The following is a 22,919-nucleotide window of genomic DNA, read 5'->3' on the forward strand; positions in this document are numbered from 1 at the left end:
TCTTGATAGTAACCCCTGAATTTTCCTCAAAAGATTTTATTATGTTCTTTTTCAAAGTATAGCGGCCAGGGTGGGGAAAAACAGTAAAAAATGTTTTATAAAAGTATACAGATATACAACCATAATGAGAGAAATAATTTATTTGATTCTGGAATTAATAATATATTTCCTAATAGCTTTTCTGGGTATACTTAATTGTGCAGTGCTAAATAAGTGACTTTGGAACAAATCTGCAGAATGCACCTATACTGTTCCTGAGTTTAGTCCTGCCTTGTGCTAGATCAGTTTTTAGATAGGTTTTTATTTCTTTTTTTTTAGGTTTTTATTTCTTTGAAGAGGTAGTATTTCCTAATGATTAAGAGCCTGGGCTCTGGAGTCAGACCATCTAGACTGAATTCTGGTTCTATACCTATAGAACTAGCAAGCGTATATAACTTAGACTAATTACTTATGCTCTTTGAGCCTTGATTTATTTTGCTTTTCTAAAAAATGAGGATAAACATAGTACCTATCTTAGGGGGACTATTTTGAGAGTTAAGTGAGTTGATACTAGACATATTTAAAAGGTAGAGTCAATAGAATTTCCTAACAAAATTTTCAGCCTGAGCAGCTGGAAGGCTGGAGTTGGCATTAACTGAGGTGGAAAGGTGCTAGTAGAACAGATAAGGGGGAGAGGATCAGTAGATCAGTTTTAACATGTAAGTTGTCCAAATGAAGATGGCAGACAAATATGAAATATTCCTCTCTCTGCTCTTGTTTATGCAGTGTATGGTCCAGCTTGCATTTAAGACATTTCATTTACATTTCTAACTGGTAAGTTACTGTGTTTAAACAAGAATATGTATCAAATGCATAAATTAGCATTAGAAAGTGATTTTGAAGATAAACTGCTCAACATGTATGTATGAGCTCCAACCTTTCTTAATTTCAGTAATATATGTTTCTTCACAAGTGGTTCTGTCTCCCAGTTCATCACTGGATATCCTCTCCCCTTCAGTTTGCTCTGATTTGTGTAAGTTTTATTTTTTTGTAAGTTTTATTTATTTTTTTTTATAAATTTATTTATTTTTGGCTGCGTTGGATCTTCGTTGCTGCGTGCGGGCTTTCTCCTTTTGCGGTGAGCGGGGGCCACTCTTCGTTGCAGTGCGCGGGCTTCTCACTGCGGTGGCTCCTCTTGTTGCGGAGCATGGGCTCTGTGCGCGCTGGCTTCAGTAGTTGTGGCAGACGGGCTCAGTAGTTGTGGCCCACGGGCTCTAGAGCGCAGCCTCTGTAGTTGTGGCGCACAGGCTTAGTTGATCCGTGGCATGTGGGATCTTCCTGGACCAGGGATCGAACCCATGTCCCCTGCGTTGGCAGACGGTTTCTTTACCACTGCACCACCAGGGAAGTCCCATAAGTTTTATTTTTATCTTCCAACGCAATCTCTTAACCTCTTCCTAAATCAGGGCTCAGAGTCTTTGCCCTGGTCAGTTTCCAATATTTGCTCTGAGGCAGGCAAATAGAGGCCCAGCCCCATGCGTACCCCTTACCCAAAGCATATCCACCTTAGAGGCCTCAGAGAAAAAACATTTAAGGATGAGGATAAGTGAACCTCACTCAAGATGTTAAGGTTGAATGGATTGTGATGGGGGCACGGTAATTGGAGTGCTTTTTCCTGCTCTATGACATATTGGTTGGCAAGAAGAGGGTAGAGGGCACCTTTGCTTGTGAAGATGCAGACATCAGTGACAATTCTGTGCAAGGCTTTTGCCCCACCCCCAAGCCAAATGACCAATTAAATAGGCTCATGCTTTCAATTTCTACTGGAGCTCTTAACCTGAGATTCATAGGGCATCATATACAAAGGTATATGTGTATATGTATTTTTTCCCAAAGTCCATAGGGTACATGAGGCTCTCTAAGGTGTCCATGACTCAAAAAGTTTAAGACACGTTGCTATAAAGAGTGCTGACATTCTAGTTTTTAATTAAGAGTAGCTATGCAAATAAGCCTTTGTTTTATTTTTCTGTAATTGGTTTTAAGTCCAGTAGACAAGCCCTCTCAGTAAAGACATTAACAAAGGTTAGAAGGGTACTTTGACAATAAACATTCAGAGGTGAGATCTAAAACAATTGGGGCAACTTTTCCCATTGACAAAGTGGTTTGATGTTGAACAGAGGCCACTGAATCTTTTTCTGTTGGTGATGATGTTTAATTTCTATTACATAAAATAAATACAAATTTGTACCAAGAACAGTTCCAGCAAAAAAGAGAAACATGCTGAATCTCATTCTCCAGTTGAATTGAGCTCTAGAGCTGTTACCCTGTGAGTTACAAATAATGACCAGCAGTGAAGAAAGAGTCAAAAACTAGTTATAGTTACAGATAGGGCATTAGAAGGATTGTATCTAAATCTGGATAGGCGGTTGAGTGCTTTAAAAAGCTATAGTAATCATAAAATCTGGGCAAAGAAGTCTCATTGCAGGGGGTTTAGAAGATTCTCATGTAGCAGGTTTCCAGTCAGATCACTATAAAGAGGACCCACAGCAAGCATGTTTCAGAAAACTAACAAATTTAACAAAGCAAGACACACCCACTGTACAATTGATTTTTTTAAAATGGATATATATTAGTATGAACTATACAAATTACAAGATTCAAAGCAGTGGTGCAAATGCACTGCAAAATATGCGCAAAGGTAGTGACTTGGATGGAAATCTGTCAGTGCTATAAAAATACATACAAACAATAATTTTCCTTTGATAAATCTACAAGGTATAAAATTAAGAGTATTTACATAATTGCCTACTAGATATGTGAAAAATATACCATGCTAGAACAATCTCGTTCCAAAGTTTGAAACATAATTTCTGTCAAACAAAAATATTCTTCATACAATGTATGAACTTATCAATAACTTTCTGGGTATAAAGTTGTTCTTTATGTGACAGTCAGATGAGGATCCCTCTGAATTATATTTTGATTAGAATTTTGTTTCACTGGGTACCTGGAAGAAGACAGAAAGTTCTTGCTTTAAAAGACTTGTTAAGTTCTATCCCTCTTAATAATCATATCTTGTATTTAAGAAGAGTAAATGTGGTCAATCTGATTAAAATTGGGAGCTAGAACTTACCAGAGTCACCAACAAGTTTTTTGTCTTCAATTTTAATGATCAAATAATACCTTCCACGACTACTTGGTTAACGTAGAACCATGTGATACCATGTTGTAATAGAAGTGTATCTTTCAAAGGCCTAATTTAACTTAACCAAAATAAGAATATAATGTGTTGTAGTAACATATTTCTTCACATTTGTTACAGGGGCCATACAAACTCAAAGGGGCCAAGTGTGCTGGTCAGGGACACTCAGCTTTTACATGAATTACCACTGGTGGCCTAACCACGACTGCTGATTTATCTTCCTCTAAGTAATGCAAAGAGCTTGTGTTAAATATTTCTTTTTTTTAAATATAGGGAAACAGGTACAGGATGGTATTGACTACATTCTGTTTGACAGTTGGTTCTAAAGCTATGATTGGACATCAGATTTAAATTCTGTTCCTATACTTGATCCTTTAAAACTTGGTGACAATTCTGAATCCAACAACTGGGCAGAGGGTTTCTGGTAAGGCTCTCTTTGTGGGGGCCTCGGGCAAGGTGCTAGATGTGGGGTTTTCTGGAAAACAACCCTGGGAAACAGAATCATGGCTCTCCTCTCCCCCACCAGGTCTAATTTTCTGGAATGGCTTTTTCATCTAACCTTTTTCTGTTTGATAAAACTCTTAATAATCATCCAGGCTTATCTTATGCTATACATTGCTTCATTTCTAATTTAAATTCTTTTTTGCTATTCTTCTTAGACCTTTCTTCAAATAAGAGAAATACCACCAGCCACTTCCCGTACTTGAAGACAATCATTAGATTCTTTCCCAGGACCCTCACATCCATTAGTTTTTCACCAAAGGAAACAGCCAGTATAACATAGTGTGCAGAACATAGATCTTGACATCAGACACATCTTGCTTCAAATCCTGTTGTCAGTTTAGTGTGTGACCTTAAGCAAATTAGTTAAGCTCTCTGAGCCCTTCTAATTTCCTCATTTGTGAAATGAAGATATCTTCTTTGCATATTGTTGTAAAGATTGAGATCATGAATGTAATGCACCTACCATATACTTGCCTTACAGCAGATACCCATTTTGATTTGTAGTTCTGCTTTTCCCAAACTAGAGACAGTCCCTTATAGGAGTGAATATTCTAGAAATGAATATTCTAGAATGAAATGGCACTATCCAGTTAAATGATGATTTGCAACTCTTTCAAGTAAGGAAGTAAAGGAACCTAACTTTCAGTGCTGGGCTAGGCACTGTCTAGGGGCTTCCCATGCATCTGGGGGTCAGGAGGTGTACATTAGCTTCTCAGCTCCATCACAGATTCATCTATAGATGGAAACAGTAATTCCTTCCCTGCCTCATGGATTGACAAGACCAGAATAAGATCTTTGTTGTAAGTACTTTGAAAACAAAACGTTCTCTCTCTCTATGCTCAATATTGTGCTAAGAGATCGAGTATCACTATTTTCCATCCTTTTTTTGTACTGGTCTGAGCCTATTTCCCCCCAGAGTCCCTATGAGATTGACGTTGCTTCAGTTTTCTTTCTTTCTTTCTTTCTTTTTTTTTTTTTGTTATTGCTTCAGTTTTGTAGGGATGAGGCACAGAGGCTCAAACAGGTGCTGGACTTTCTGCAGTGTGCTGGAAGAGGCCTCACTATTTTTAAAAGTGTTTTGTCCTAATGTCTAGATACAGGTAAACCTGCTGAGGAATCTTACCTGACATTCCCGATTACGTAATGCTCCATTTGTGTTTATGGTGAAATCAAATTTTCCTTCTTTTTCCTGAAAAACCAGGATGGAAATATGGATTAGGAATATATTTTTTTAATGTTGAAAAATAAAGGGAAATTTAAGAAGCACAGATGGTTGGTTATACAAATGTGAAAGTCGCCAAAAAGCTGTTACCTGACTGGGATTAAACTTCGAAGTACTGTAATCTTTCTTCATCAAAATATGCAAAACAGCATCATGGATTGTTAAGAAGAATATTGAGTCCTTGACTTCATCATCAAAAAATTCACACCGTGCCAGCTTCTCAATGAAGTCATCTGAAGAGAAGAAAGAAAGAATAACAGGAAGAAGTAATTGTTTGGCTATGGGTTTCTCCTTGAGGTTGGGGATTTGAATTTACATTTGCAAATGTGCATTTCACTGATGTTTGGTTAAGTGTTTGGGGGTTGCAATGGTACGATACCAGTGTACCATTAGTACAATGTCTTCTGGAACTAAAGGACACCTTTCTAAGAAAATTACACATATAATGTGTTCATGTAAAAACAAAGAAGGAAAAGGTTCAAATGAGAAAAACTTCTGGCAGGAGACTTGTGAGTTAATCTCCCTCGTTAATGACTGGAGCATCAAATGTAGCTTATTACTAAAAGCTGAGATTCTGCCAAAATAGAACGTATACTCATGGACCAGTGCCATGGTTCTGGATTTACTAGTTACTGCTTTAGTCCATTTTCCCAAAGGTGCTGGGTACTATCAGAAAACATCTTCCTTGGCACCGTACATTACCTCTCCAGTCATCTTTGAGGAATTCTATTCTTGTAGGCACTAACCAGCATTGTTTGCACAGATAACCAAATATTACATCATGTCTACTATATGCAAAGCTCTGGCTGTTTAATATGAAGGATCAAAACCTAAGTTAGACATGAATCTTGTCCTGGAGTGAAGGTAGAGCTCTTATATACTATCTTAATGAAAGGGAAATTGTTGTAGAATCATAAAGGCAGGAAGCAATCTGATTTTTTTCTTTAATGTTTTTTTGGGGTCTTAAATAATGCCCAGCACAAGGTAGGTCCTCAGATTTTTGAAGAATGAATAAGAGAGGCACAGATCATGTGCTATGGAAATTCAGAGAAAGAAGGGTAAAGGTTGTTTCCTCTTGGCAGGATTCTGGGAAAACTTGATGAAGCAGTTACCGTTTAAAAGAATGCCTAGGATCTGGAGAAAGAAGGATGAAGAGAAGGTATGAAAGGGTGGAGATGGGAAAGTCTGTTCACAGGCAAACTTTCAATATCGACAAGACCTAGCAGTGTCTGAGGGAGAGGGAGAGAGGAGGGCATTGTGGTTGCCAGAACCCAGGATGCAGGTGGGTGGTGGTGTGCAGTGAGAGGGAAGGTGATGATCTTAGTTGAGGACCAAGAGGGATGCCAGGCAGCAGAGGCAGCAGGAAAGGACAATCTTAAAAAACCTGGGATGATGGAGAAAGAATAAAATTGTTTAAGAGATTAAAGGGTTACTGAGATTAAGAGAATATTTTTAATTATAAGGAAGCCTTGAAACTAGAGTATATCTGTAGATTTTATGGATAGGAGCCAGTAGAGAGCAAAAAATTAAAGATGCCAATTTCACGCCTCCCTCAATTTCACTTGTCCTCCCTCTCCCTAAAATGTTTTCCCCCAAGATACTGTCAAGGTTGACTCCCTCACTTCATTCCAGTTGCTGCTCAAATGTTGCATTACTGGACATCCTTGATCACCTGTCTAATATAGCATTACCTCTGTGGCTCTATGTCTCTTAACCCTGCTCTTTTCTTCACAGTGCTTATCATTACCTGAAATATCTTTTTATTTGTTTATTATCGGGCTTTCCCACTAGACTATAAGTTTCATGAGAAAGATTAATGGGATGAGTCAGAAAATGGGATGGGAGAATATTCTAGGCATGGACAAGGACACTGATTAGTTCTTGCAGAGGACTTAGATGAGAACTGATAAGGATCTGGATTAAGGCTGTAGAAATGGAGAGGAAGAGTGACTCCCTAGGGAATATTTATGGTGACTCACTGAATATAGAGGGATGGGGAGGAGAAATTAAAGACGGCTCTAAGGTTTCTACTTTGGGCAACTGGGTGGGTATGTGGTGATGCAGTGATCAAGATAGAAAAGGAGAAGGAGTAGTTTTGGGAGGGAAGGTAATATATTTAGTTTTGAATACATGTATCTTAGGTACTTGGAGGACATCCAGATGGTTGAATACAGGGTCTGCAGCTCAGAAGAAAGGTCTGGGCTGAAGATGTAGTTAGCGGATTCATTAACCTGTAGACATACTTGCAGTCATAAGCATGCTAAGAGATTGGCTTAGAAAGAGTTGATAGAATTAGAACCATAGGGTTTAGGTTTGAACCTTGGGGAAGACCGACTGCGGTGTGGAGAGGAAACAATGTCAGACACTGTGGAGCTCTGAGAGTGGTGGGAAAGGACTCAGAAGAATGGTCTTGCAGAAGTCAGGGAGACAGAGGCTAAAGAAAGGTACCTCAATGCTAAAGTAAGCTCCAAGAGAATGAGGCTGGGCTGGGGGTGGTTGATCTTGACAACCTGGACATCACTGATGACCTTGGCAAGGGCAACCTCATCAGTGAGGTGAAGCAGAAACCAGGTAATTATGGGCCGATGAATCGAGGGAGGTGAGGAAAAGAAAACAAGCCTACTTTTCTAGGAAGTTTAGGGTAAACAGTGGTTACATATTCACTCCTTTGCTGCCTGTTAAACTAGGATTCAAATTGTAAAGTTAATTACATATTGATACAACTCAAATATAAATATGCTGTTCCCTAGAGATTTCTATTGGAAATCTACAAATTAGATTTCCTTCTTGGTGATCATAAAAAGTGCCTGTTCTTTGGAGAAGCTGTCTAGATTGAGAGTTAGCAGTAAAGAAATTGTCAGAATATAAAAACAAAACAACTTACCATCAGTTCCAACAATATACACATCTACCTGAATCCTGATAAATTCTTGCAAGATCTGTTAAAAAGAAAGTAGATCTTCCTTAGGGAACAGTTTCACTTGTCAGAATCATAAAGAAAACTATCATAATTATGTCTTAGGGTGATATGTTGCTTTCAGAGCCTTTTACATTTTGAAAAGAGACAATAGTATAGAGATACTAAAGTTAATAACAAGGCTCTATCACAGAAAGAAAGAAATCCAAAGGAAAGAACTCTAAGGAAGGATGATGGGAAAATGTTCTGCCTTGACTCACAAGATGAACTCTGATTTAATTTTAAAATTTTCTTCTATGGGATGATCTTGACTTAGAGCTTTCATCTATATAAAAGTTGAAAAACCCCATGACCCGTACACATTGTTCTTTTTATTCCTGTCCACAGTGCCTGGAGGTATCTAGCACCAATGAATCTTTATCCGTTTTCCTGGTCTTTAGGCTAAGAACAAAGGCCAGTAGTGATATGAGAAAGGTCATATGAGGTTAAGAAAAGTATCTTGTACTGTTGATCAGTTTAGCGATCATAAATATCACTATTATCATCAGTAAACACTTTTAGAGCCTCTACTGGGCTGAAGTAAGAATTAGGACCTTAAGGAAACCTAAGGCAGAGTCCCCATCCTTTGTGCTATACTGCCAAGATCAAAACATAAACTTTTTGTGTATTTTCTCCTCCAAAGCTAAAATAGACAGAAGCAAAGAAAAAGAAAAGGCAAGCAGTCTCAAAAGTTATGTGATGTTTAGATTTTTTTTTAAAGATAGTTTGAAGGAAATAAAATTGATCCTATTTTTGAATTTTATATCCAGTTCACCTATACTTAATAGATCTTAGGTCAGTTTTTATGTAGGCAGATTTCTATAAAAAAATAAGCAAAAGAGGGGAACTTGGAATTCTTAAATTCTCTTGATATCTGTTTCTGCATTTCTGTTAGAAACTCATTATTTTAGAAATGCTGACGAAACTGTGCAAAGAAAACAGCCTGCAACCTGACTGTTACAAGTTCCGTTTTAAAATCACATGTGACATTTATTCTTTTGCATATCTACTTAAAAAAAAACCACACATTATTATATAGTCAAGTGAAATCTCACTGGCTTATGAAAGATGAGGATAAAAACAAAAGGCCACTTTTTTGTTCCACTTTTTCCCAAGACCTCCTCTATTTCAGGACAATTTAGATACAACACCCACAAGGATTTGAAGGCACTGCAGAATTGGAATTTAATAGGATTATGAGCATTGTTGTCTATAAGCATACATTAGAAATTATATGCAGTCTCATGGGAAATGCACTTTGAAAGAGTTCTCTGAACATGCCCCACCTGCACTCCCTCCATGAAATATTCTAAGATTAAAATTTACTTCTACTTAAGCATGTGTTATCTAAAGGAGCATCCTTCCACAAATACACCTTTTTTACCTTTAGTGACTGATTAGCTGTTTCCATTCAGAAAAGAGAAATTACCATTTTGAGACCCCTCATTGATGAAATGTCAAGAAATGACACTGCTGAAAAGTCAAGAATGAGGCTGTGGAGGTTGATTTTAGGGACCGTGATGTTGAAAGGAAGATCAGCGTTCCAGTCTATCTGGAAGGGCAGGTCTGTTGTATTGATGGGCTGATCCAGTTCTTCTATATTATCATTGTCCAGCTCTTCGTCAGAATCTTTAAAGCCATCAACAGTACATATATATCCTTTCTGCAAGAGAGGATACTAATATGCATAAGAACTGTGACCGAGAAAAACACTGTAGGCAAAGATGTCACAAAAAAAGAAACCTACAGGCCAATATCACTGATGAACATAGATGCAAAAATCCTCAACAAAATACTAGCAAACAGGATCCGACAGCACATTAAAAAGATCATACACCGTGATCAAGTGGGGTTTATCCCAGGAATGCAAGGATATTAACAAATATTACAAATTGAAGGAGAAAAACCATATGATCATCTCAATAGATGCAGAAAAAGCTTTCGACAAAATTCAACACCGATTTATAATAAAAAACCCTCCAGAAAGTAGGCATAGAGGGAACTTACCTCAACATAATAAAGGCCATATATGACAAACCCACAGCCAACGTCATTCTGAATGGTGAAAAACTGAAACCATTTCCACTAAGATCAGGAACAAGACAAGGTTACCCACTCTCACCATGCTTATTCAGCATAGTTTTGGAAGTTTTAGCCAGAGCAATCAGAGAAGAAAAAGAGATAAAAGGAATCCAAATTGGAAAAGAAGAAGTAAAACTGTCATTGTTTGCAGATGACATGATACTATACATAGAGAATCCTAAAGATGCTACCAGAAAACTACTAGAGCTAATCAATGAATTTGATGAAGTAGCAGGATACAAAATTAATGCCCAGAAATTTCTTGCATTCCTATACACTAATGATGAAAAATCTGAAAGAGAAATTAAGGAAACACTCCCATTTACCACTGCAACAAAAAGAATAAAATACCTAGGAATAAACCTACCTAAGGAGACAAAAGACCTGTATGCAGAAAACTATAAGATACTGATGAAAGAAATTAAAGATGACAAAAACAGATGGAGAGATATACCATGTTCTTGGATTGGAAGAATCAACATTGTGAAAATAACTATACTACCAAAAGCAATCTACAGATTCAATGCAATCCCTATCAAACTACCAATGGCATTTTTCACAGAACTAGAACAAAAAATTTCACAATTTGTATGGAAACACAAAAGACCCCAAATAGCCAAAGCAATCTTGAGAAAGAAAAAGGGAGCTGGAGGAATCAGGCTCCCTGACTTCAGACTATACTGCAAAGCTACAGTAATCAAGACAGTATAGTACTGGGCTTCCCTGGTAGCGCAGTGGTTAAGAATCTGCCTACCAATGCAGGGGACATGGTTCGAGCCCTGGTCCGGGAAGATCCCACATGCCACAGACCAACTAAGCCCACATGCTGCAACTACTGAAGCCTGCGCGCCTAGAGCCTGTGCTCCACAACAACAGAAGCCACCACAATGAGAAACCCACACACTGCAATGAAGAGTAGCCCCTGCTCGCTGCAGCCGGAGAAAAGCCCACATGCAGTAACGAAGACCCAACGCAGCCAAAAATAAATAAAAGAAAAGAAAAAAGACATTATGGTACTGGCACAAAAACAGAAATATAGATTAATGGAACAGGATAGAAAGCCCAGAGATAAACCCATTCACATATGGTCACCTTATCTTTGATACAGGAAGCAAGAATATACAATGGAGAAAACACAGCCTCTTCAATGGTGCTGGGAAAACTGGACAGCTACATGTAAAGGAATGAAATTAGAACACTCCCTAACACCATACACAAAAATAAACTCAAAATGGATTAAAGACTTAAATGTAAGGCCAGACACTACAAAACTGTTAGAGGAAAACATAGGCAGAACACTCTGTGACATAAATCACAGCAAGATCCTTTTTGACCCACCTCCTAGAGAAATGGAAATAAAAACAAAAATAAACAAATGGGACCTAATGAAACTTAAAAGCTTTTACACAGCAAAGGAAACCATAAACAAGACGAAAAGACAACCCTCAGAATGGGAGAAAATATTTGCAAATGAAGCAACTGACAAAGGATTATTAATCTCCAAAATATACAAGCAGCTCATGCAGCTCAATATCAAAAAAACCAACAACCCAATCCAAATATGGGCAGAAGACCTAAATAGACATTTCTCCAAAGAAGATATACAGATTGCCAACAAACACATGAAAGGATGCTCAACATCACTAATCATTAGAGAAATGCAAATGAAAACTACAATGAGGTTATCACCTCACACCAGTCAGAATGGGGTTCATCAGAAAATCTACAAACAATAAATGCTGGAGAGGGTGTGGAGAAAAGGGAACCCTCTTGCAATTTGGTGAGAATGTAAATTAATACATTCACTATGGAGAACAGTATGGAGGTTCCTTAAAAAACTAAAAATAGACCTACCATATGACCCAGCAATCGCACTACTGGGCATATACCCTGAGTAAACCATAATTCAAAGAGTCATGTACCACAATGTTCATTGCAGCTCTATTTACAATAGCCAGGACATGGAAGCAACCTAAGTGTCCATCGACAGATGAATGGCTAAAGAAGATGTGACACATATATACAATGAAATATTACTCAGCCATAAAAAGAAAGGAAATTGAGTTATTTGTAGTGAGGTGGATGGACCTAGAGACTGTCATACAGAGTGAAGTAAATCAGAAAGAGAAAAACAAATACCGTATGCTAACACATATATATGGAATCTAAAAAAAATGGTTCTGAAGAACCTAGGGGCAGGACAGGAATAAAGATGCAGACATAGAGAATGGACTTGAGGACACGGGGAGGAGGAAGGGTAAGCTGGGAAGAAGTGAAGAGTGGCATGGACATACATACACTACCAAGTGTAAAATAGATAGCTAGTGGGAAGCAACCACATAGCACAGGGAGATCAGCTTGGTGCTTTGTGTCCACCTGGGGGGGGGTGGATAGGGAGGGTGGGAGGATAGGGAGGGTGGGATGGAGACGCAAGAGGGAAGGGGATATGGGGATATATGTATACGTATAGCTGATTCACTGTTATAAAGCAACAACTTACACACCATTGTAAAGCAAATATACTCCACTAAAGATGTTAAACAAAACACTGTATGTGAGGGATAAGTAGTGAATTTCTGAAGCATAGATTCAGAGTTGGGTCAATTGATGGGATTGTAAACTGTTTTATTTGGAGAATAAAAAATTTCTTAGGGGCTTCCCTGGTGGCGCAGTGGTTGAGAGTCCGCCTGCCGATGCAGGGGACACGGGTTCGTTCGTACCCCGGTCTGGGAAGATCCCACATGGTGCGGAGCGGCTGGGCCTGTGAGCCATGGCTGTTGAGGCTGCGCGATTGGAGCCTGTGCTCCGCAACGGGAGAGGCCACAACAGTGAGAGGCCCACATACCGTAAAAAAAAAATTTCTTAGGAGAATACAATTTTAAGGAGACCCTTAAAAACATGACACTAATTGACACACAAAGTACCTTGTTTATCCGGCATTTCATTTAAAGGAATGGAACCAACCTCTTGAACTACATTTTACTAAGCTTTTAGGTACAATATGCAGAAATGTGGGCAAGAAGCTTACCAGTGTCACTTGCAACAGACCTTTCTTCTGCAGTTTTCGGATTTTCTTCAAAGCTTTGTTGCGCTTGCGAAGAATTCGAAGTGGACTAAAGCCAACCTGAAAAGCCCATTGCTGTGTTACAAGAATGCTAAACATTCTGCTACTTATATAGCATAATTCTAGTTAATGGCATAATTCTACTTATATAGCATAATTAAGCGGGGTGGGTTGAGGGATTGGGGCACATAAAGCAGATATTTGAAATAAAATTTACAAGTGGTCCAAACATCATCATTGAGAGCATTGTATCAGACCTATGGTCTGCTCAGCCTGTATACAGTTAACATTCAAAAACCTCTGTACCATCCAGGTTTTATCCCTAAAGTATCCATTAATGGGTCTAAATTCTATTTGAAGTTTTTGTTTTTGTTTTTGGCCCACACAACCCTTAGGGAATTTTATTTTATTTTATTTTTTCTATTTGTTGAATATGAGTGGCATCTAATTAGTATCCTGCTTCTGGATACTTTTTATTCTATTAAAATTTGTATGATTATATTTTATAATATCTACTATTATATGTCTTATTTTATACTTTTAGTATTAGATCTGAGAGTAACGTTCATTTTTCCCCTTTTCAAAACAAATGTGTTCTTATTGTGGTAGTATTTAGCTCCAGAGTAATAAGTAAGGAGGATCAAATTATGTAATAAAAAAATCATTGACAAAAAAATGTAGTGAGATGGAAAGATAAGTGAAAAGGACAGTATCTAAAGCCAGATAGACAGTATGATCCCATTTTTGTAAAAAAAAAAAAACTTGTTGGGTAGAAAGGTATTTGATGCATAACAAATGAGTAAAAATAGTTAGGGTTTAAGGCAGAAGCTCTGTGCAAGGTACAGAGTGGACCAGAAGGCATGTGAAAGAGTGAGTGCTGAGCTTTTGTTTCTTAACCTTAAAGTCTGCTTCTTTGTCAGCTTCTCTCCAGTCCACCAGGGACACTGGTTGTTATTTAGTGTTAAATATTCATTTATATTATATTTATTCATTTCACTTATAAGTATTCATTTGCTATCCTGAATCTCTTCAAGGATGCAGTCAAATATTAAGGACTCGTGTTGTTTCTGAAGTTGATTCCCAAAGAAAATCTGTAGGAGATCATCTATTAAAAACCAGCAGCCCAAAATCTTGTGGTAAATCTTTTTACTTTACAGCAGAATTTAATAAAAAGGGTCTCTATATTGGACCTTATACAAAAAGTCTCAGGCTTCCCTGGTGGCGCAGTGGTTGAGAGTCCACCTGCCGATGCAGGGGACACGGGTTCATGCCCCGGTCTGGGAAGATCCCACATGCCGCGGAGCGGCTGGGCCCGTGAGCCATGGCCGCTGAGCCTGCGCGTCCGGAGCCTGTGCTCCACAACGGGAGAGGCCACAACAGTGAGAGGCCTGCGTACGGCAAAAAAAAAAAAAAAAAAAAAAAAGGTCTCATTTCCCAACATGTTAATGGACCCCTTATAATGTAGTTCCACCTGCCCTGGGACACAGGATACAAAAACACAAACACAACCCAGCCTCAACATATGTGAAATGAATGACACTCCTGTTACAGAACAAGCATTTCTTCCCTAGATATTCAGTGGAATTAAAAAAAATTAATAACCCCAAACCTTACAGCATCGATAAGTTTCTGCTTAAAGAAACTAATGTTTGCAAAGTAAATAGGAGATGGACATCTGAAAATCTTCACACCGTCTGGTTCATACATCTGTAAGGCAGAGAAGTCATAGTAGATGGTGCCCATTAGATTTATATTAATATCATTTAGCCAATCAAAGAGAAAAATGAGTTTTCCTTACTTCAGAGTAATCTTTTCTATTCTTATAGATGTTGCTCCTGCCAACATTAGCCAGCGTGCTGCACTTGGGACTGTAGGAAAAATCAACACCGAGTGAATCATTCATGCATATACGTTAGGCCTATGAGGCTAACGTCGATGTTTTCCCAGCATCCCAAAGCAGGCTCACTTTTCCAAATTTTAAAGGTTGGGGAATCCTCACGCCATCATGCCCTGGAGGGCATACACCTTCTTTGACTGACCCTCCCACAGCTCCTGGAACCGTGCCTCTCCTCCCATTTACCACATCCAGTTTACAAAGCACTTCCATATGCTTTGCCATTTTGATTCTGAATATCAGTTAGTGGGTGAAATAAGGCAGATACAGTCACCTTGTTGTATAGATAAGGACATGGAGAAGTATCATGATTTGCCTATGACCACTCAGTTTGTCTCTGTGTTTGATGGGTCCCCAAGAAATGAATGAAAATATAAGTGAATAAACAAGGGCAGGAACATTTCAATGTAAATGTGTTCCGTCCAGGATCAACCTTAACTATGATAACACCTTCTGTTCTAGAACACCTTAGATCCCAACAAGCCTTATCTCTCTGTCACGCCATGTAATCCAACATAGGCTGAGTGACCACACGGTGGTGACATTACACGGCAGAGATTTAAGAATCCAAAGATGTTTGGACTGGAATTCTGTTAAAAATCAAGAATTCTAAGTAGCTTTTGTGGCATTTCGGGATGAGCGGGGCCTTTGAGAAGTTTTCTAATCCAGCTCCTTGATTTTCAGGTGGGAGTCCAATCTAACAACCCATCCAGAGGAACAACACCACTCCCCCAGACACGGAGAATCTCAGAATCTTCTCAGAAACACTTTCCCATGTTTAACAAGTCTGAGACAAAGACACCAAACCTGCTCAGAATAGAATTACCACCAGTTTACAGCTGGGCAAACAGACTCAGAGATTTATGATTTCTTTGAATTGGTGTCAAAGCAGGGAGCAGACCAATAACTGGTGGGATCTGGCTGATGCTCTAAGGTTGGGCCATTCTTTCACCCTCAGGCCTTGGGGTGAGGCAGAACAGATTGGCCAATCTTCTCTTCCTTTTTTTTTTTTTTTTTCTCTCGCTACACGGCACAGCATGTGGGATCTTAGTTACCCACCAGGGATAAACCCTCGCCCCCTGCAGTGGAAACGCGGAGTCTTAACCACTGGACCACCAGGGAAATCCCAGGCTTAGCCAATCTTGATAGATTTGCATACCTATCAACTAAACTGCTTTTCCCTTAACAAGTGACAGGTTTTTTTCTCCTCCGACCTGGGCAGGTCAAAGCCTGCAAGGATGCAGACCACAATGAGCACTTACAACTGGGTCCTGAAGACGATAGTCAGGAGCTGAAGCGCCACACTAGCAGCCAGGCCTAAACCGAGGCCCAGGACAACGGCAAAGATGAAGGTCATGACCCAAATTAGCTGTCAAAAGAAGGCAACACATACACCACCATTTACTCTCATTTAAGTACAGTGTCCTAGGTCCAGAGCTATGAGAAAGCATGAACTTCTAGGGCCCAAAGCAGAAGTTGGGAGTGCACAGCAGAACGGACCTGCCTTGAGGTCATTTCTGCTGGCTCGGGTTCTGAGCTGCAGAAACACAAGCAAATCTTTTCAAAAATCCCAAGAGAGTGTATCCATTTCTAATCCCATCCCTGGGCCAGTTAAGGAAATGATCGAATCTGTCACAGCGAAAATTCCAGAACCAGCTGCTCTTTGTCAAAATCAGCAAATTAATTGGTAGAGCCTGGACTAATCTCTTACTTTTGGTCCTCTGATTTAATTAAAGGCTACTGTCTCTACCAGACTCCTAGCATGCCAAAAAAGTGTTAAAATCCCTAACACTGATCTATTAGCAGCAAAACTAAACCAAGTGTGGTTTATTACTTTATGCTTGTTAAGTACCATAAGCTATGTTAACAAGCCTTTTTACACCACAGACTTTGACCCTGATATAATTAGAGACATGGGCTTCTCATTGTAAGGCATGCTGAGAGAGGGGAGCCTTTATAGAGTGTTTCCAAAAGGAACGTTCAGAATTTTTCTTCACAGATTCTCTGGAAACTAACATATGATGTAATGAAGAACAGAAGCAATGCATACCCTAAGATTCAGAGAGTTTCTGTGGTGTTAGAGGTGACTTCAAGAAGTTTTAGAACAGATCTAAGAAGTTCTCTCCTTGTGTTTCATGGACCATTGCCTACTTGTAAGTAGCTCATCCTTTTACATTAAAATCCCAGAGAATAATCATTAGAGTATGTAGTTTCAGGATAGCAAATAAAACAAACTCAGGTTATTTAAACAGACAGATAGAAACAAAATTTCACTTTGTTTGCAATATAAATATGCATTTTACATCAGCATTAAAATGTCATTCTGATTCCTCTCTCTCAAATACCATCGCCTCTACTTACACAATCATACTTATCCTTTCGCCACAATCTTCGTATTTCTGTGAACTGCATCAGCATTCCTTTCAAGTTTCCAAGGGCTAAAGCTGCCAGGACAGACTGTGAAAAACATAAAGAGCAGATGTACTTTGAGATAATCCAATAACCATAGAGAAGCAAAGGTGAAGGTTGTAAATAAGTGAGTCCTTTCCAGGGCCTCAAGGCCTATCAAAGGATACACCCTTTTCTGGTGTGCAATGCCATGCACGATACACCAGACCCAGGACTGTGAGCTGTCCCCAGCCATGATTTTGTCCCCACCACAGTGACAGGGACATGCCATAGATGATCTGATAGCATTTACTCGCCTGTACCTTGGGTCAGAGAAAGGCAGATCTGAAGACCTATGAGCAAAAGAAATTCTTCCCAAGCAGAGGTGGTCTAGTGTATGTCTATTTACTGTAGGTAGGGAGAGGGGGTTGCTCTTTGTTTAAAAATAAAACTTGGGGGGACTTCCCTGGTGGTCCAGTGGTTAAGACTTTGCCTTCCAATGCAGGGGGCGCGGGTTCCATCCCTGGTCGGGGAGATAAGATCATGTCTCGCGGCCAAAAATCCGAAACGTAAAACATAAGCAATATTGTAACGAATTCAATAAAGACTTTAAAAATGGTCCCCATCAAAAATATCTTTTAAAAAAAAAGGAACTTGGGGAGCTTGGGGTCTTGGAATCAGAATTCAAACCTTGGATGATGATCAGTGATCATGTCATTTAGTATGAGGAAGCCGAAGATCACAAAGAGGTTCGCAAAGATTTGACGCCGACTCTCTGGGACAGTGTGAACCCTATCTGTCTTGTTCCCTACTAGATCCCCAGAACGTACTGTGGTAAATGCACGTGGGAGGGGCTTCATAATTATTCAGCGAATGAGTGGGTGAACTAGTGAGTGGAAGAGGCAGTAACACAGCCTCCTTTAAGAAGCCTGATGGTGATACTGCTGAACAGTAGAGTCACGAAGAGGGGTCTGGGTGGTCAGCTAAGCTCAAGTTTTTGTTTCCTGGCATGCCAAAATGAGATAATTTGTCTTGCAGGAATGATGATAATTAAGGTGAAAAATGCTGAATGGCACCCTCTCTTCCTTATTTGGGTTTTAACACAATGGTAGGAACAGGCCCCCAACCCCTGCCCCCAATTCAGCTGTTCGATTCTGAATGGACTATGGAATTTGTATACTGACTACTTTCACACCATAAAAGAAATGTACAAAGAAAAACCAAACACAGTTGGTGTTTTCCTATCTCAAATATAGTTTAACTGATCTAGACATTTTTTATTTTCACAAGTTATGTTTATAATTTAATGCCTGACTAGTTCATTTACTCACTGTGAGAATACAGGTGGTTGTTTAGAAAACTAAATATTGTCTTAAGTGACTTTAAAAAGGAAATTACACACAAATGCACACCAGTTAAAAAATGGGGGAAACTGGATAAAGTCTGTAATCTGGTTAACAGTACTGTACCGATGTCAATGTACTCGTTTTGATATTGTAGTGTAGCTATGTAGTTGCCCTGCCCCCCTGCCATGGTAGCTGCGTGAAAGGTTCACAGTACTCTGTACAATAAGCCTGCTGCTTTGGGGGACTTTACTATAAAACACGTCAAGTACCACCTGCAGAAGAGACATATTTTTTCTTTTCATTAGGCATTATTTACCACCTGGTCAGTATTCCATGGAAAAACAACTTGAAAATGGGTAAACAGCATATATATGTATAACCGAATCACTTTGCTGTACACTTGAAACTAATACAACGTTATAAATTAACTATACTTCAATTTAAATTTTTTTAAAAATTAAAAAAAAATTGAAACATTTACAGTGAAATACATACACAATAGAGCCTTTAAAGAAAAATAAAGATTACAGAGCCCTGAGAAGCCATAGACAGGAAAAGGGGAATCATTTTACCAGGAACCAGGTATCCATACTGTAATTGATATAAGGGATTAATTGTAAACAAAATGCTTAGAACTCTGCTGATGCTTAGTAAGCGCTCAAGGGACGTTCATTCTTAGCTATCATGAAGGGTTATTTTGTCCTTATATGATAAAAAGAAGTAGACCAGTTATTCAGATGAAACAAAAACATTACAGACACAATGGTCCAAGAAGGAATTGTCACATGGTTCCTTTACAAAGTAGGGCCTTTGATTAGCATCCTGGACAGTGTCACTGGTGTGGTTTATTCACGAAAGAGATAGGATTTTAAACGGCAATTGTTTTTTTAGTTTCTCCCAATTGAAGTGGGTGAGGTAGAGCCCAGGGATACACATGGGAGGAAGCACACAGGGCAGAATTCTCTATTTCGGGGAGCTGTGTGTGCATTTATTTTTATTGAGATATACATTCTTACACACATTATTTCTTTGATGGTGACTTTTTGACCCATTTTATGCCATTCCTCTGGAAATCAGTAGGTTAGCATAGGAAGAACGCACAATTTTAGCAAAGAGTACTGTGCACTGCTTGGCCACATTCGGGATAACTGCACTGGGACTCCAGAAACCTTGGACAAAACTCATGTTCCAGCTACTAATCAACAAGGGAAAAGGCCTAGATAACAACCAACAGACTTTGGTGGGCTGTGTCCTATCTCTATGTCCTTTGTAGTCAGAGGTAGAATAGAATGTTTGTAGAATAAGAATAACAACAATAATAATCTTTATAATAAAGGCTAGCATTGGGACTTCCCTGGTGGCACAGTGGATAGGAATCTGCCTGCCAATGAGGGGAACAAGGGTACGATCTTTGGACCGGGAAGATCCCACATGCCGCGGAGCAACTAGGCCTGTGCGCCACAACTACTGAGCCTGCGCTCTAGAGCCTGCGAGCCACAACTACTGAGCCCGTATGCCACAACTACTGAAGCCCACGTGCCTAGATCCCATGCTCCACAACAAGAGAAGCCACCACAAGAAGAAGCCCATGCAAGGAGAAGCCCACGCACCACAACAAAGAATAGCCCCTGCTCACCACAACTAGAGAAAGCCCCTGCACTGCAACGAAGACCCAACGCAGCCAAAAATAACTAAAATGTAAAAAAAGGCTATTATTTATTAAGTGTTTATCATGTGCCGCACCCTGGGCTAAATATTTCACGTGCATTATTTCATTCAATTTTTGCAACAACTCTGTGAGGTGGGGACTATTTCCCTCCCTATTTTACAAATGGGCAACTTGAGGTTCAGAGAGGTTAAGTAATCTGCCCAAAACACACAGGTAATAAGCGGCAGAGCCACTTAGAAGTACATCTACAGGACTAGAGCCAGTGCCCCCGTACTCCCTCAAAGTCAAATTAACACCACAAAGAACAAGGTATTGACCATCATCTGGTTTCCTACAGATCCTGTATTTTCTAGGGCCTGCTGTTATTTTTGTAACCTGGATGCTGCCACGGTGGACAAAGCATTAAACTACGCCCTCAAAAATTACAGTTCAGGAGAGATGGAGAGAGGAGCATGAGGTGAAGGTACAAGGTCAAAGTCTAGCTGTTGGCTCCCATCCAGCAATCTGACAGCTTTGGTCTTGGAGTCAAACCAAACTCTGGGAGCTGCAGGGCGTATTCCTAAGAACAGGTTGTGTGGATGATAGCACCATTCTCTGAATTTGATAGAGGCCCTGATGACCTCAACCTTTAAGAAAATCTTCACTTTAGTCAATCCATATCGAAGCTGCAGTGCCAGGATGCCTTCCTATGTAAACATTAATTATATCTGGGACTACAAACATAGCGGTTGAAGAGGAGAGTTGATAAGGCAGAGTATGAGTTGCAAGGGTAGAGCTGTTGGATATTTGCATTCTTAACATTCATAAGATAGTGCCAGGAGAAAAAGAAATAGTTTTGGCCCATAGAGTATTGGCTAAGAAGAGGACCTGAGAGTTTGTAGATACTCATTTTCCCTAGTTTAGTTTGTGCTTCCTCAGTTTAAGAACCAGGGTCCTTGATTCATCACCCAAAGGAGAGAGATGTCAGTCCGAGAGAGGAGTGCTACCTTTTGCAGAGGCTCCAGGAGAAATCCAATGGCTAGGATGACAATCAGCACGATGACAGCAGAGAAAAGGCCAGCAACCTGTGAAGATGAGAACATTCTCATCACAGACTCAACTTTCCTCCCCGGATCCGCATCCCCAGTGACTCAAGCTAGGACGACCCTCACAGCAAAGATCCTCCAGTACCTGAGTTTTGCCTCCTGTACTCTCCTGGACCCCTGATCTGGAGAGGGCTGTACTTGCTGCAAATCCTCTGAACGATCCACCGAATATGTTACTCACTCCCAAGGCGATTAACTCCTGATGGGAGAACAAGGAAGAATCTTCCTTAGATGCGGCACCATTGATATTATGCATGCAGAATAGTATATAAAGTTGCCTAATTAGACCCAGCATCGGTTTATACTTACCTGATTGCCGTCAATGGGATAATCGTATTTGAGGGAATAGACGCTGGCCACAGAGAAGGCCACTGCAAAGCCAACAATGGCAATGCCAAAGCAGTCTCCGATGGTATCTCGGAAAGTCTGCACATTAGGTGTGATAGGGGCCTGAAACCTGAAATTGAAATTAAACAAGTCAGAATGCCACCATCCTGCTTATAAACCTTCCACGGTATCCATTTGTTCTCAGGAAAAGTGCAAATTCCTTAGCAAGGTCCCAATTACCCCTCCTCCACATCTTGCTTAATTACTACCATTTTCCCAGAATTTATACTCCAGCTATACCAAGCTTTCTTTGTTTCTCATCACCCATCATCTCTCACCTTGACAGCTTCTAATTTGCTGTTGCCTTTCCCTGAACCATTCCCCTCATCCCTATCCTTCCCTCCAGAAGGTCTTCTCTCACCCCCAAGGTCAGGGTTAGGCAAGATTCTCTACGCTTCCCCAGTTCTTGATGCCTCCTGTTTCCATCCCTGCCCCTCTCTCCCCCAACTCTCCATCCAGACCCAGAGCAGGGACTGTAACTTGTTCATTATTCTATGACCAGGACCAACAATGGTCCTTCACAGCATATATCAGGTGGTCAGTAATTGTTGGGCAAGTCAGCGAATGAATGAATGCAATCTAGGCTGAGTTGTGCCTTTGGAGTATGACTAGCAAGAATTTAGCACCACTGAAAGCCTTGGAATCTGTTATCTTACTGTTGAAAAGCAATGCCGCCTGTATTTGATATGAGTGTAAATCTAGTCCAGTGATAGTGATAAATCTGATATGATTTTAGCATAGCCACACTATAGTGTACACTTAGATCAATATAAGCTTTGTGCAAAATGTCTCAGATCCACTTGTATTGTTACATTGGGTTGCAAGGTATCACTCATTATGCCTCCAATAGCTATCCATGGATGAAGGCTCTTTGAGCAAACACAATTCTGAGAGAAGGAAAGCAAGAAATTCTTCCCTTCATTGAAAATGATAACCTTTCATGGAAAACCCTTAGCAAACAGATGGGCGTAGACTCTGCCCCGCACTCCACAGAACTTCTAGAGCCAACTGTGGCCCTGACGGAGGGCGGGTTTCCATTTAAAGTGAGATAGTGTCAGGGAAACATTCACGTCACAGAGGATACTCCTGTGCCTGTGTCTCATGAACTTAGAGCAGTTAAATAATATTTACTAATTGCATT

General features: G+C 39.8%; 1 protein-coding gene across 1 annotated transcript in view; it reads right to left on the minus strand.

The window, feature by feature from the left end:
* Window positions 1–572: 572 nt before the first annotated feature.
* SLC26A3 (solute carrier family 26 member 3) overlaps window positions 573–22,919 on the minus strand; it is a gene marked incomplete at both ends in the record, with an annotated part of 31,864 nt that continues 9,517 nt past the window's right edge. Inside the window, 13 exons of the mRNA XM_082661716.1 lie at window positions 573–650; window positions 4,809–4,874; window positions 4,998–5,140; window positions 7,792–7,846; window positions 9,293–9,526; window positions 12,974–13,069; window positions 14,624–14,716; window positions 14,808–14,877; window positions 16,166–16,272; window positions 17,265–17,360; window positions 21,293–21,370; window positions 21,477–21,590; window positions 21,701–21,848. Coding sequence (XP_082517842.1) covers window positions 573–650; window positions 4,809–4,874; window positions 4,998–5,140; window positions 7,792–7,846; window positions 9,293–9,526; window positions 12,974–13,069; window positions 14,624–14,716; window positions 14,808–14,877; window positions 16,166–16,272; window positions 17,265–17,360; window positions 21,293–21,370; window positions 21,477–21,590; window positions 21,701–21,848 — 1,378 coding nt within the window. The remainder of the gene's footprint in view (window positions 651–4,808; window positions 4,875–4,997; window positions 5,141–7,791; window positions 7,847–9,292; window positions 9,527–12,973; window positions 13,070–14,623; window positions 14,717–14,807; window positions 14,878–16,165; window positions 16,273–17,264; window positions 17,361–21,292; window positions 21,371–21,476; window positions 21,591–21,700; window positions 21,849–22,919) is intronic.

This window comes from Grampus griseus, assembly GCF_964374135.1.
Source record: "Grampus griseus genome assembly, chromosome: 9".
NCBI classification, from domain to species: Eukaryota; Metazoa; Chordata; class Mammalia; order Artiodactyla; family Delphinidae; genus Grampus; species Grampus griseus.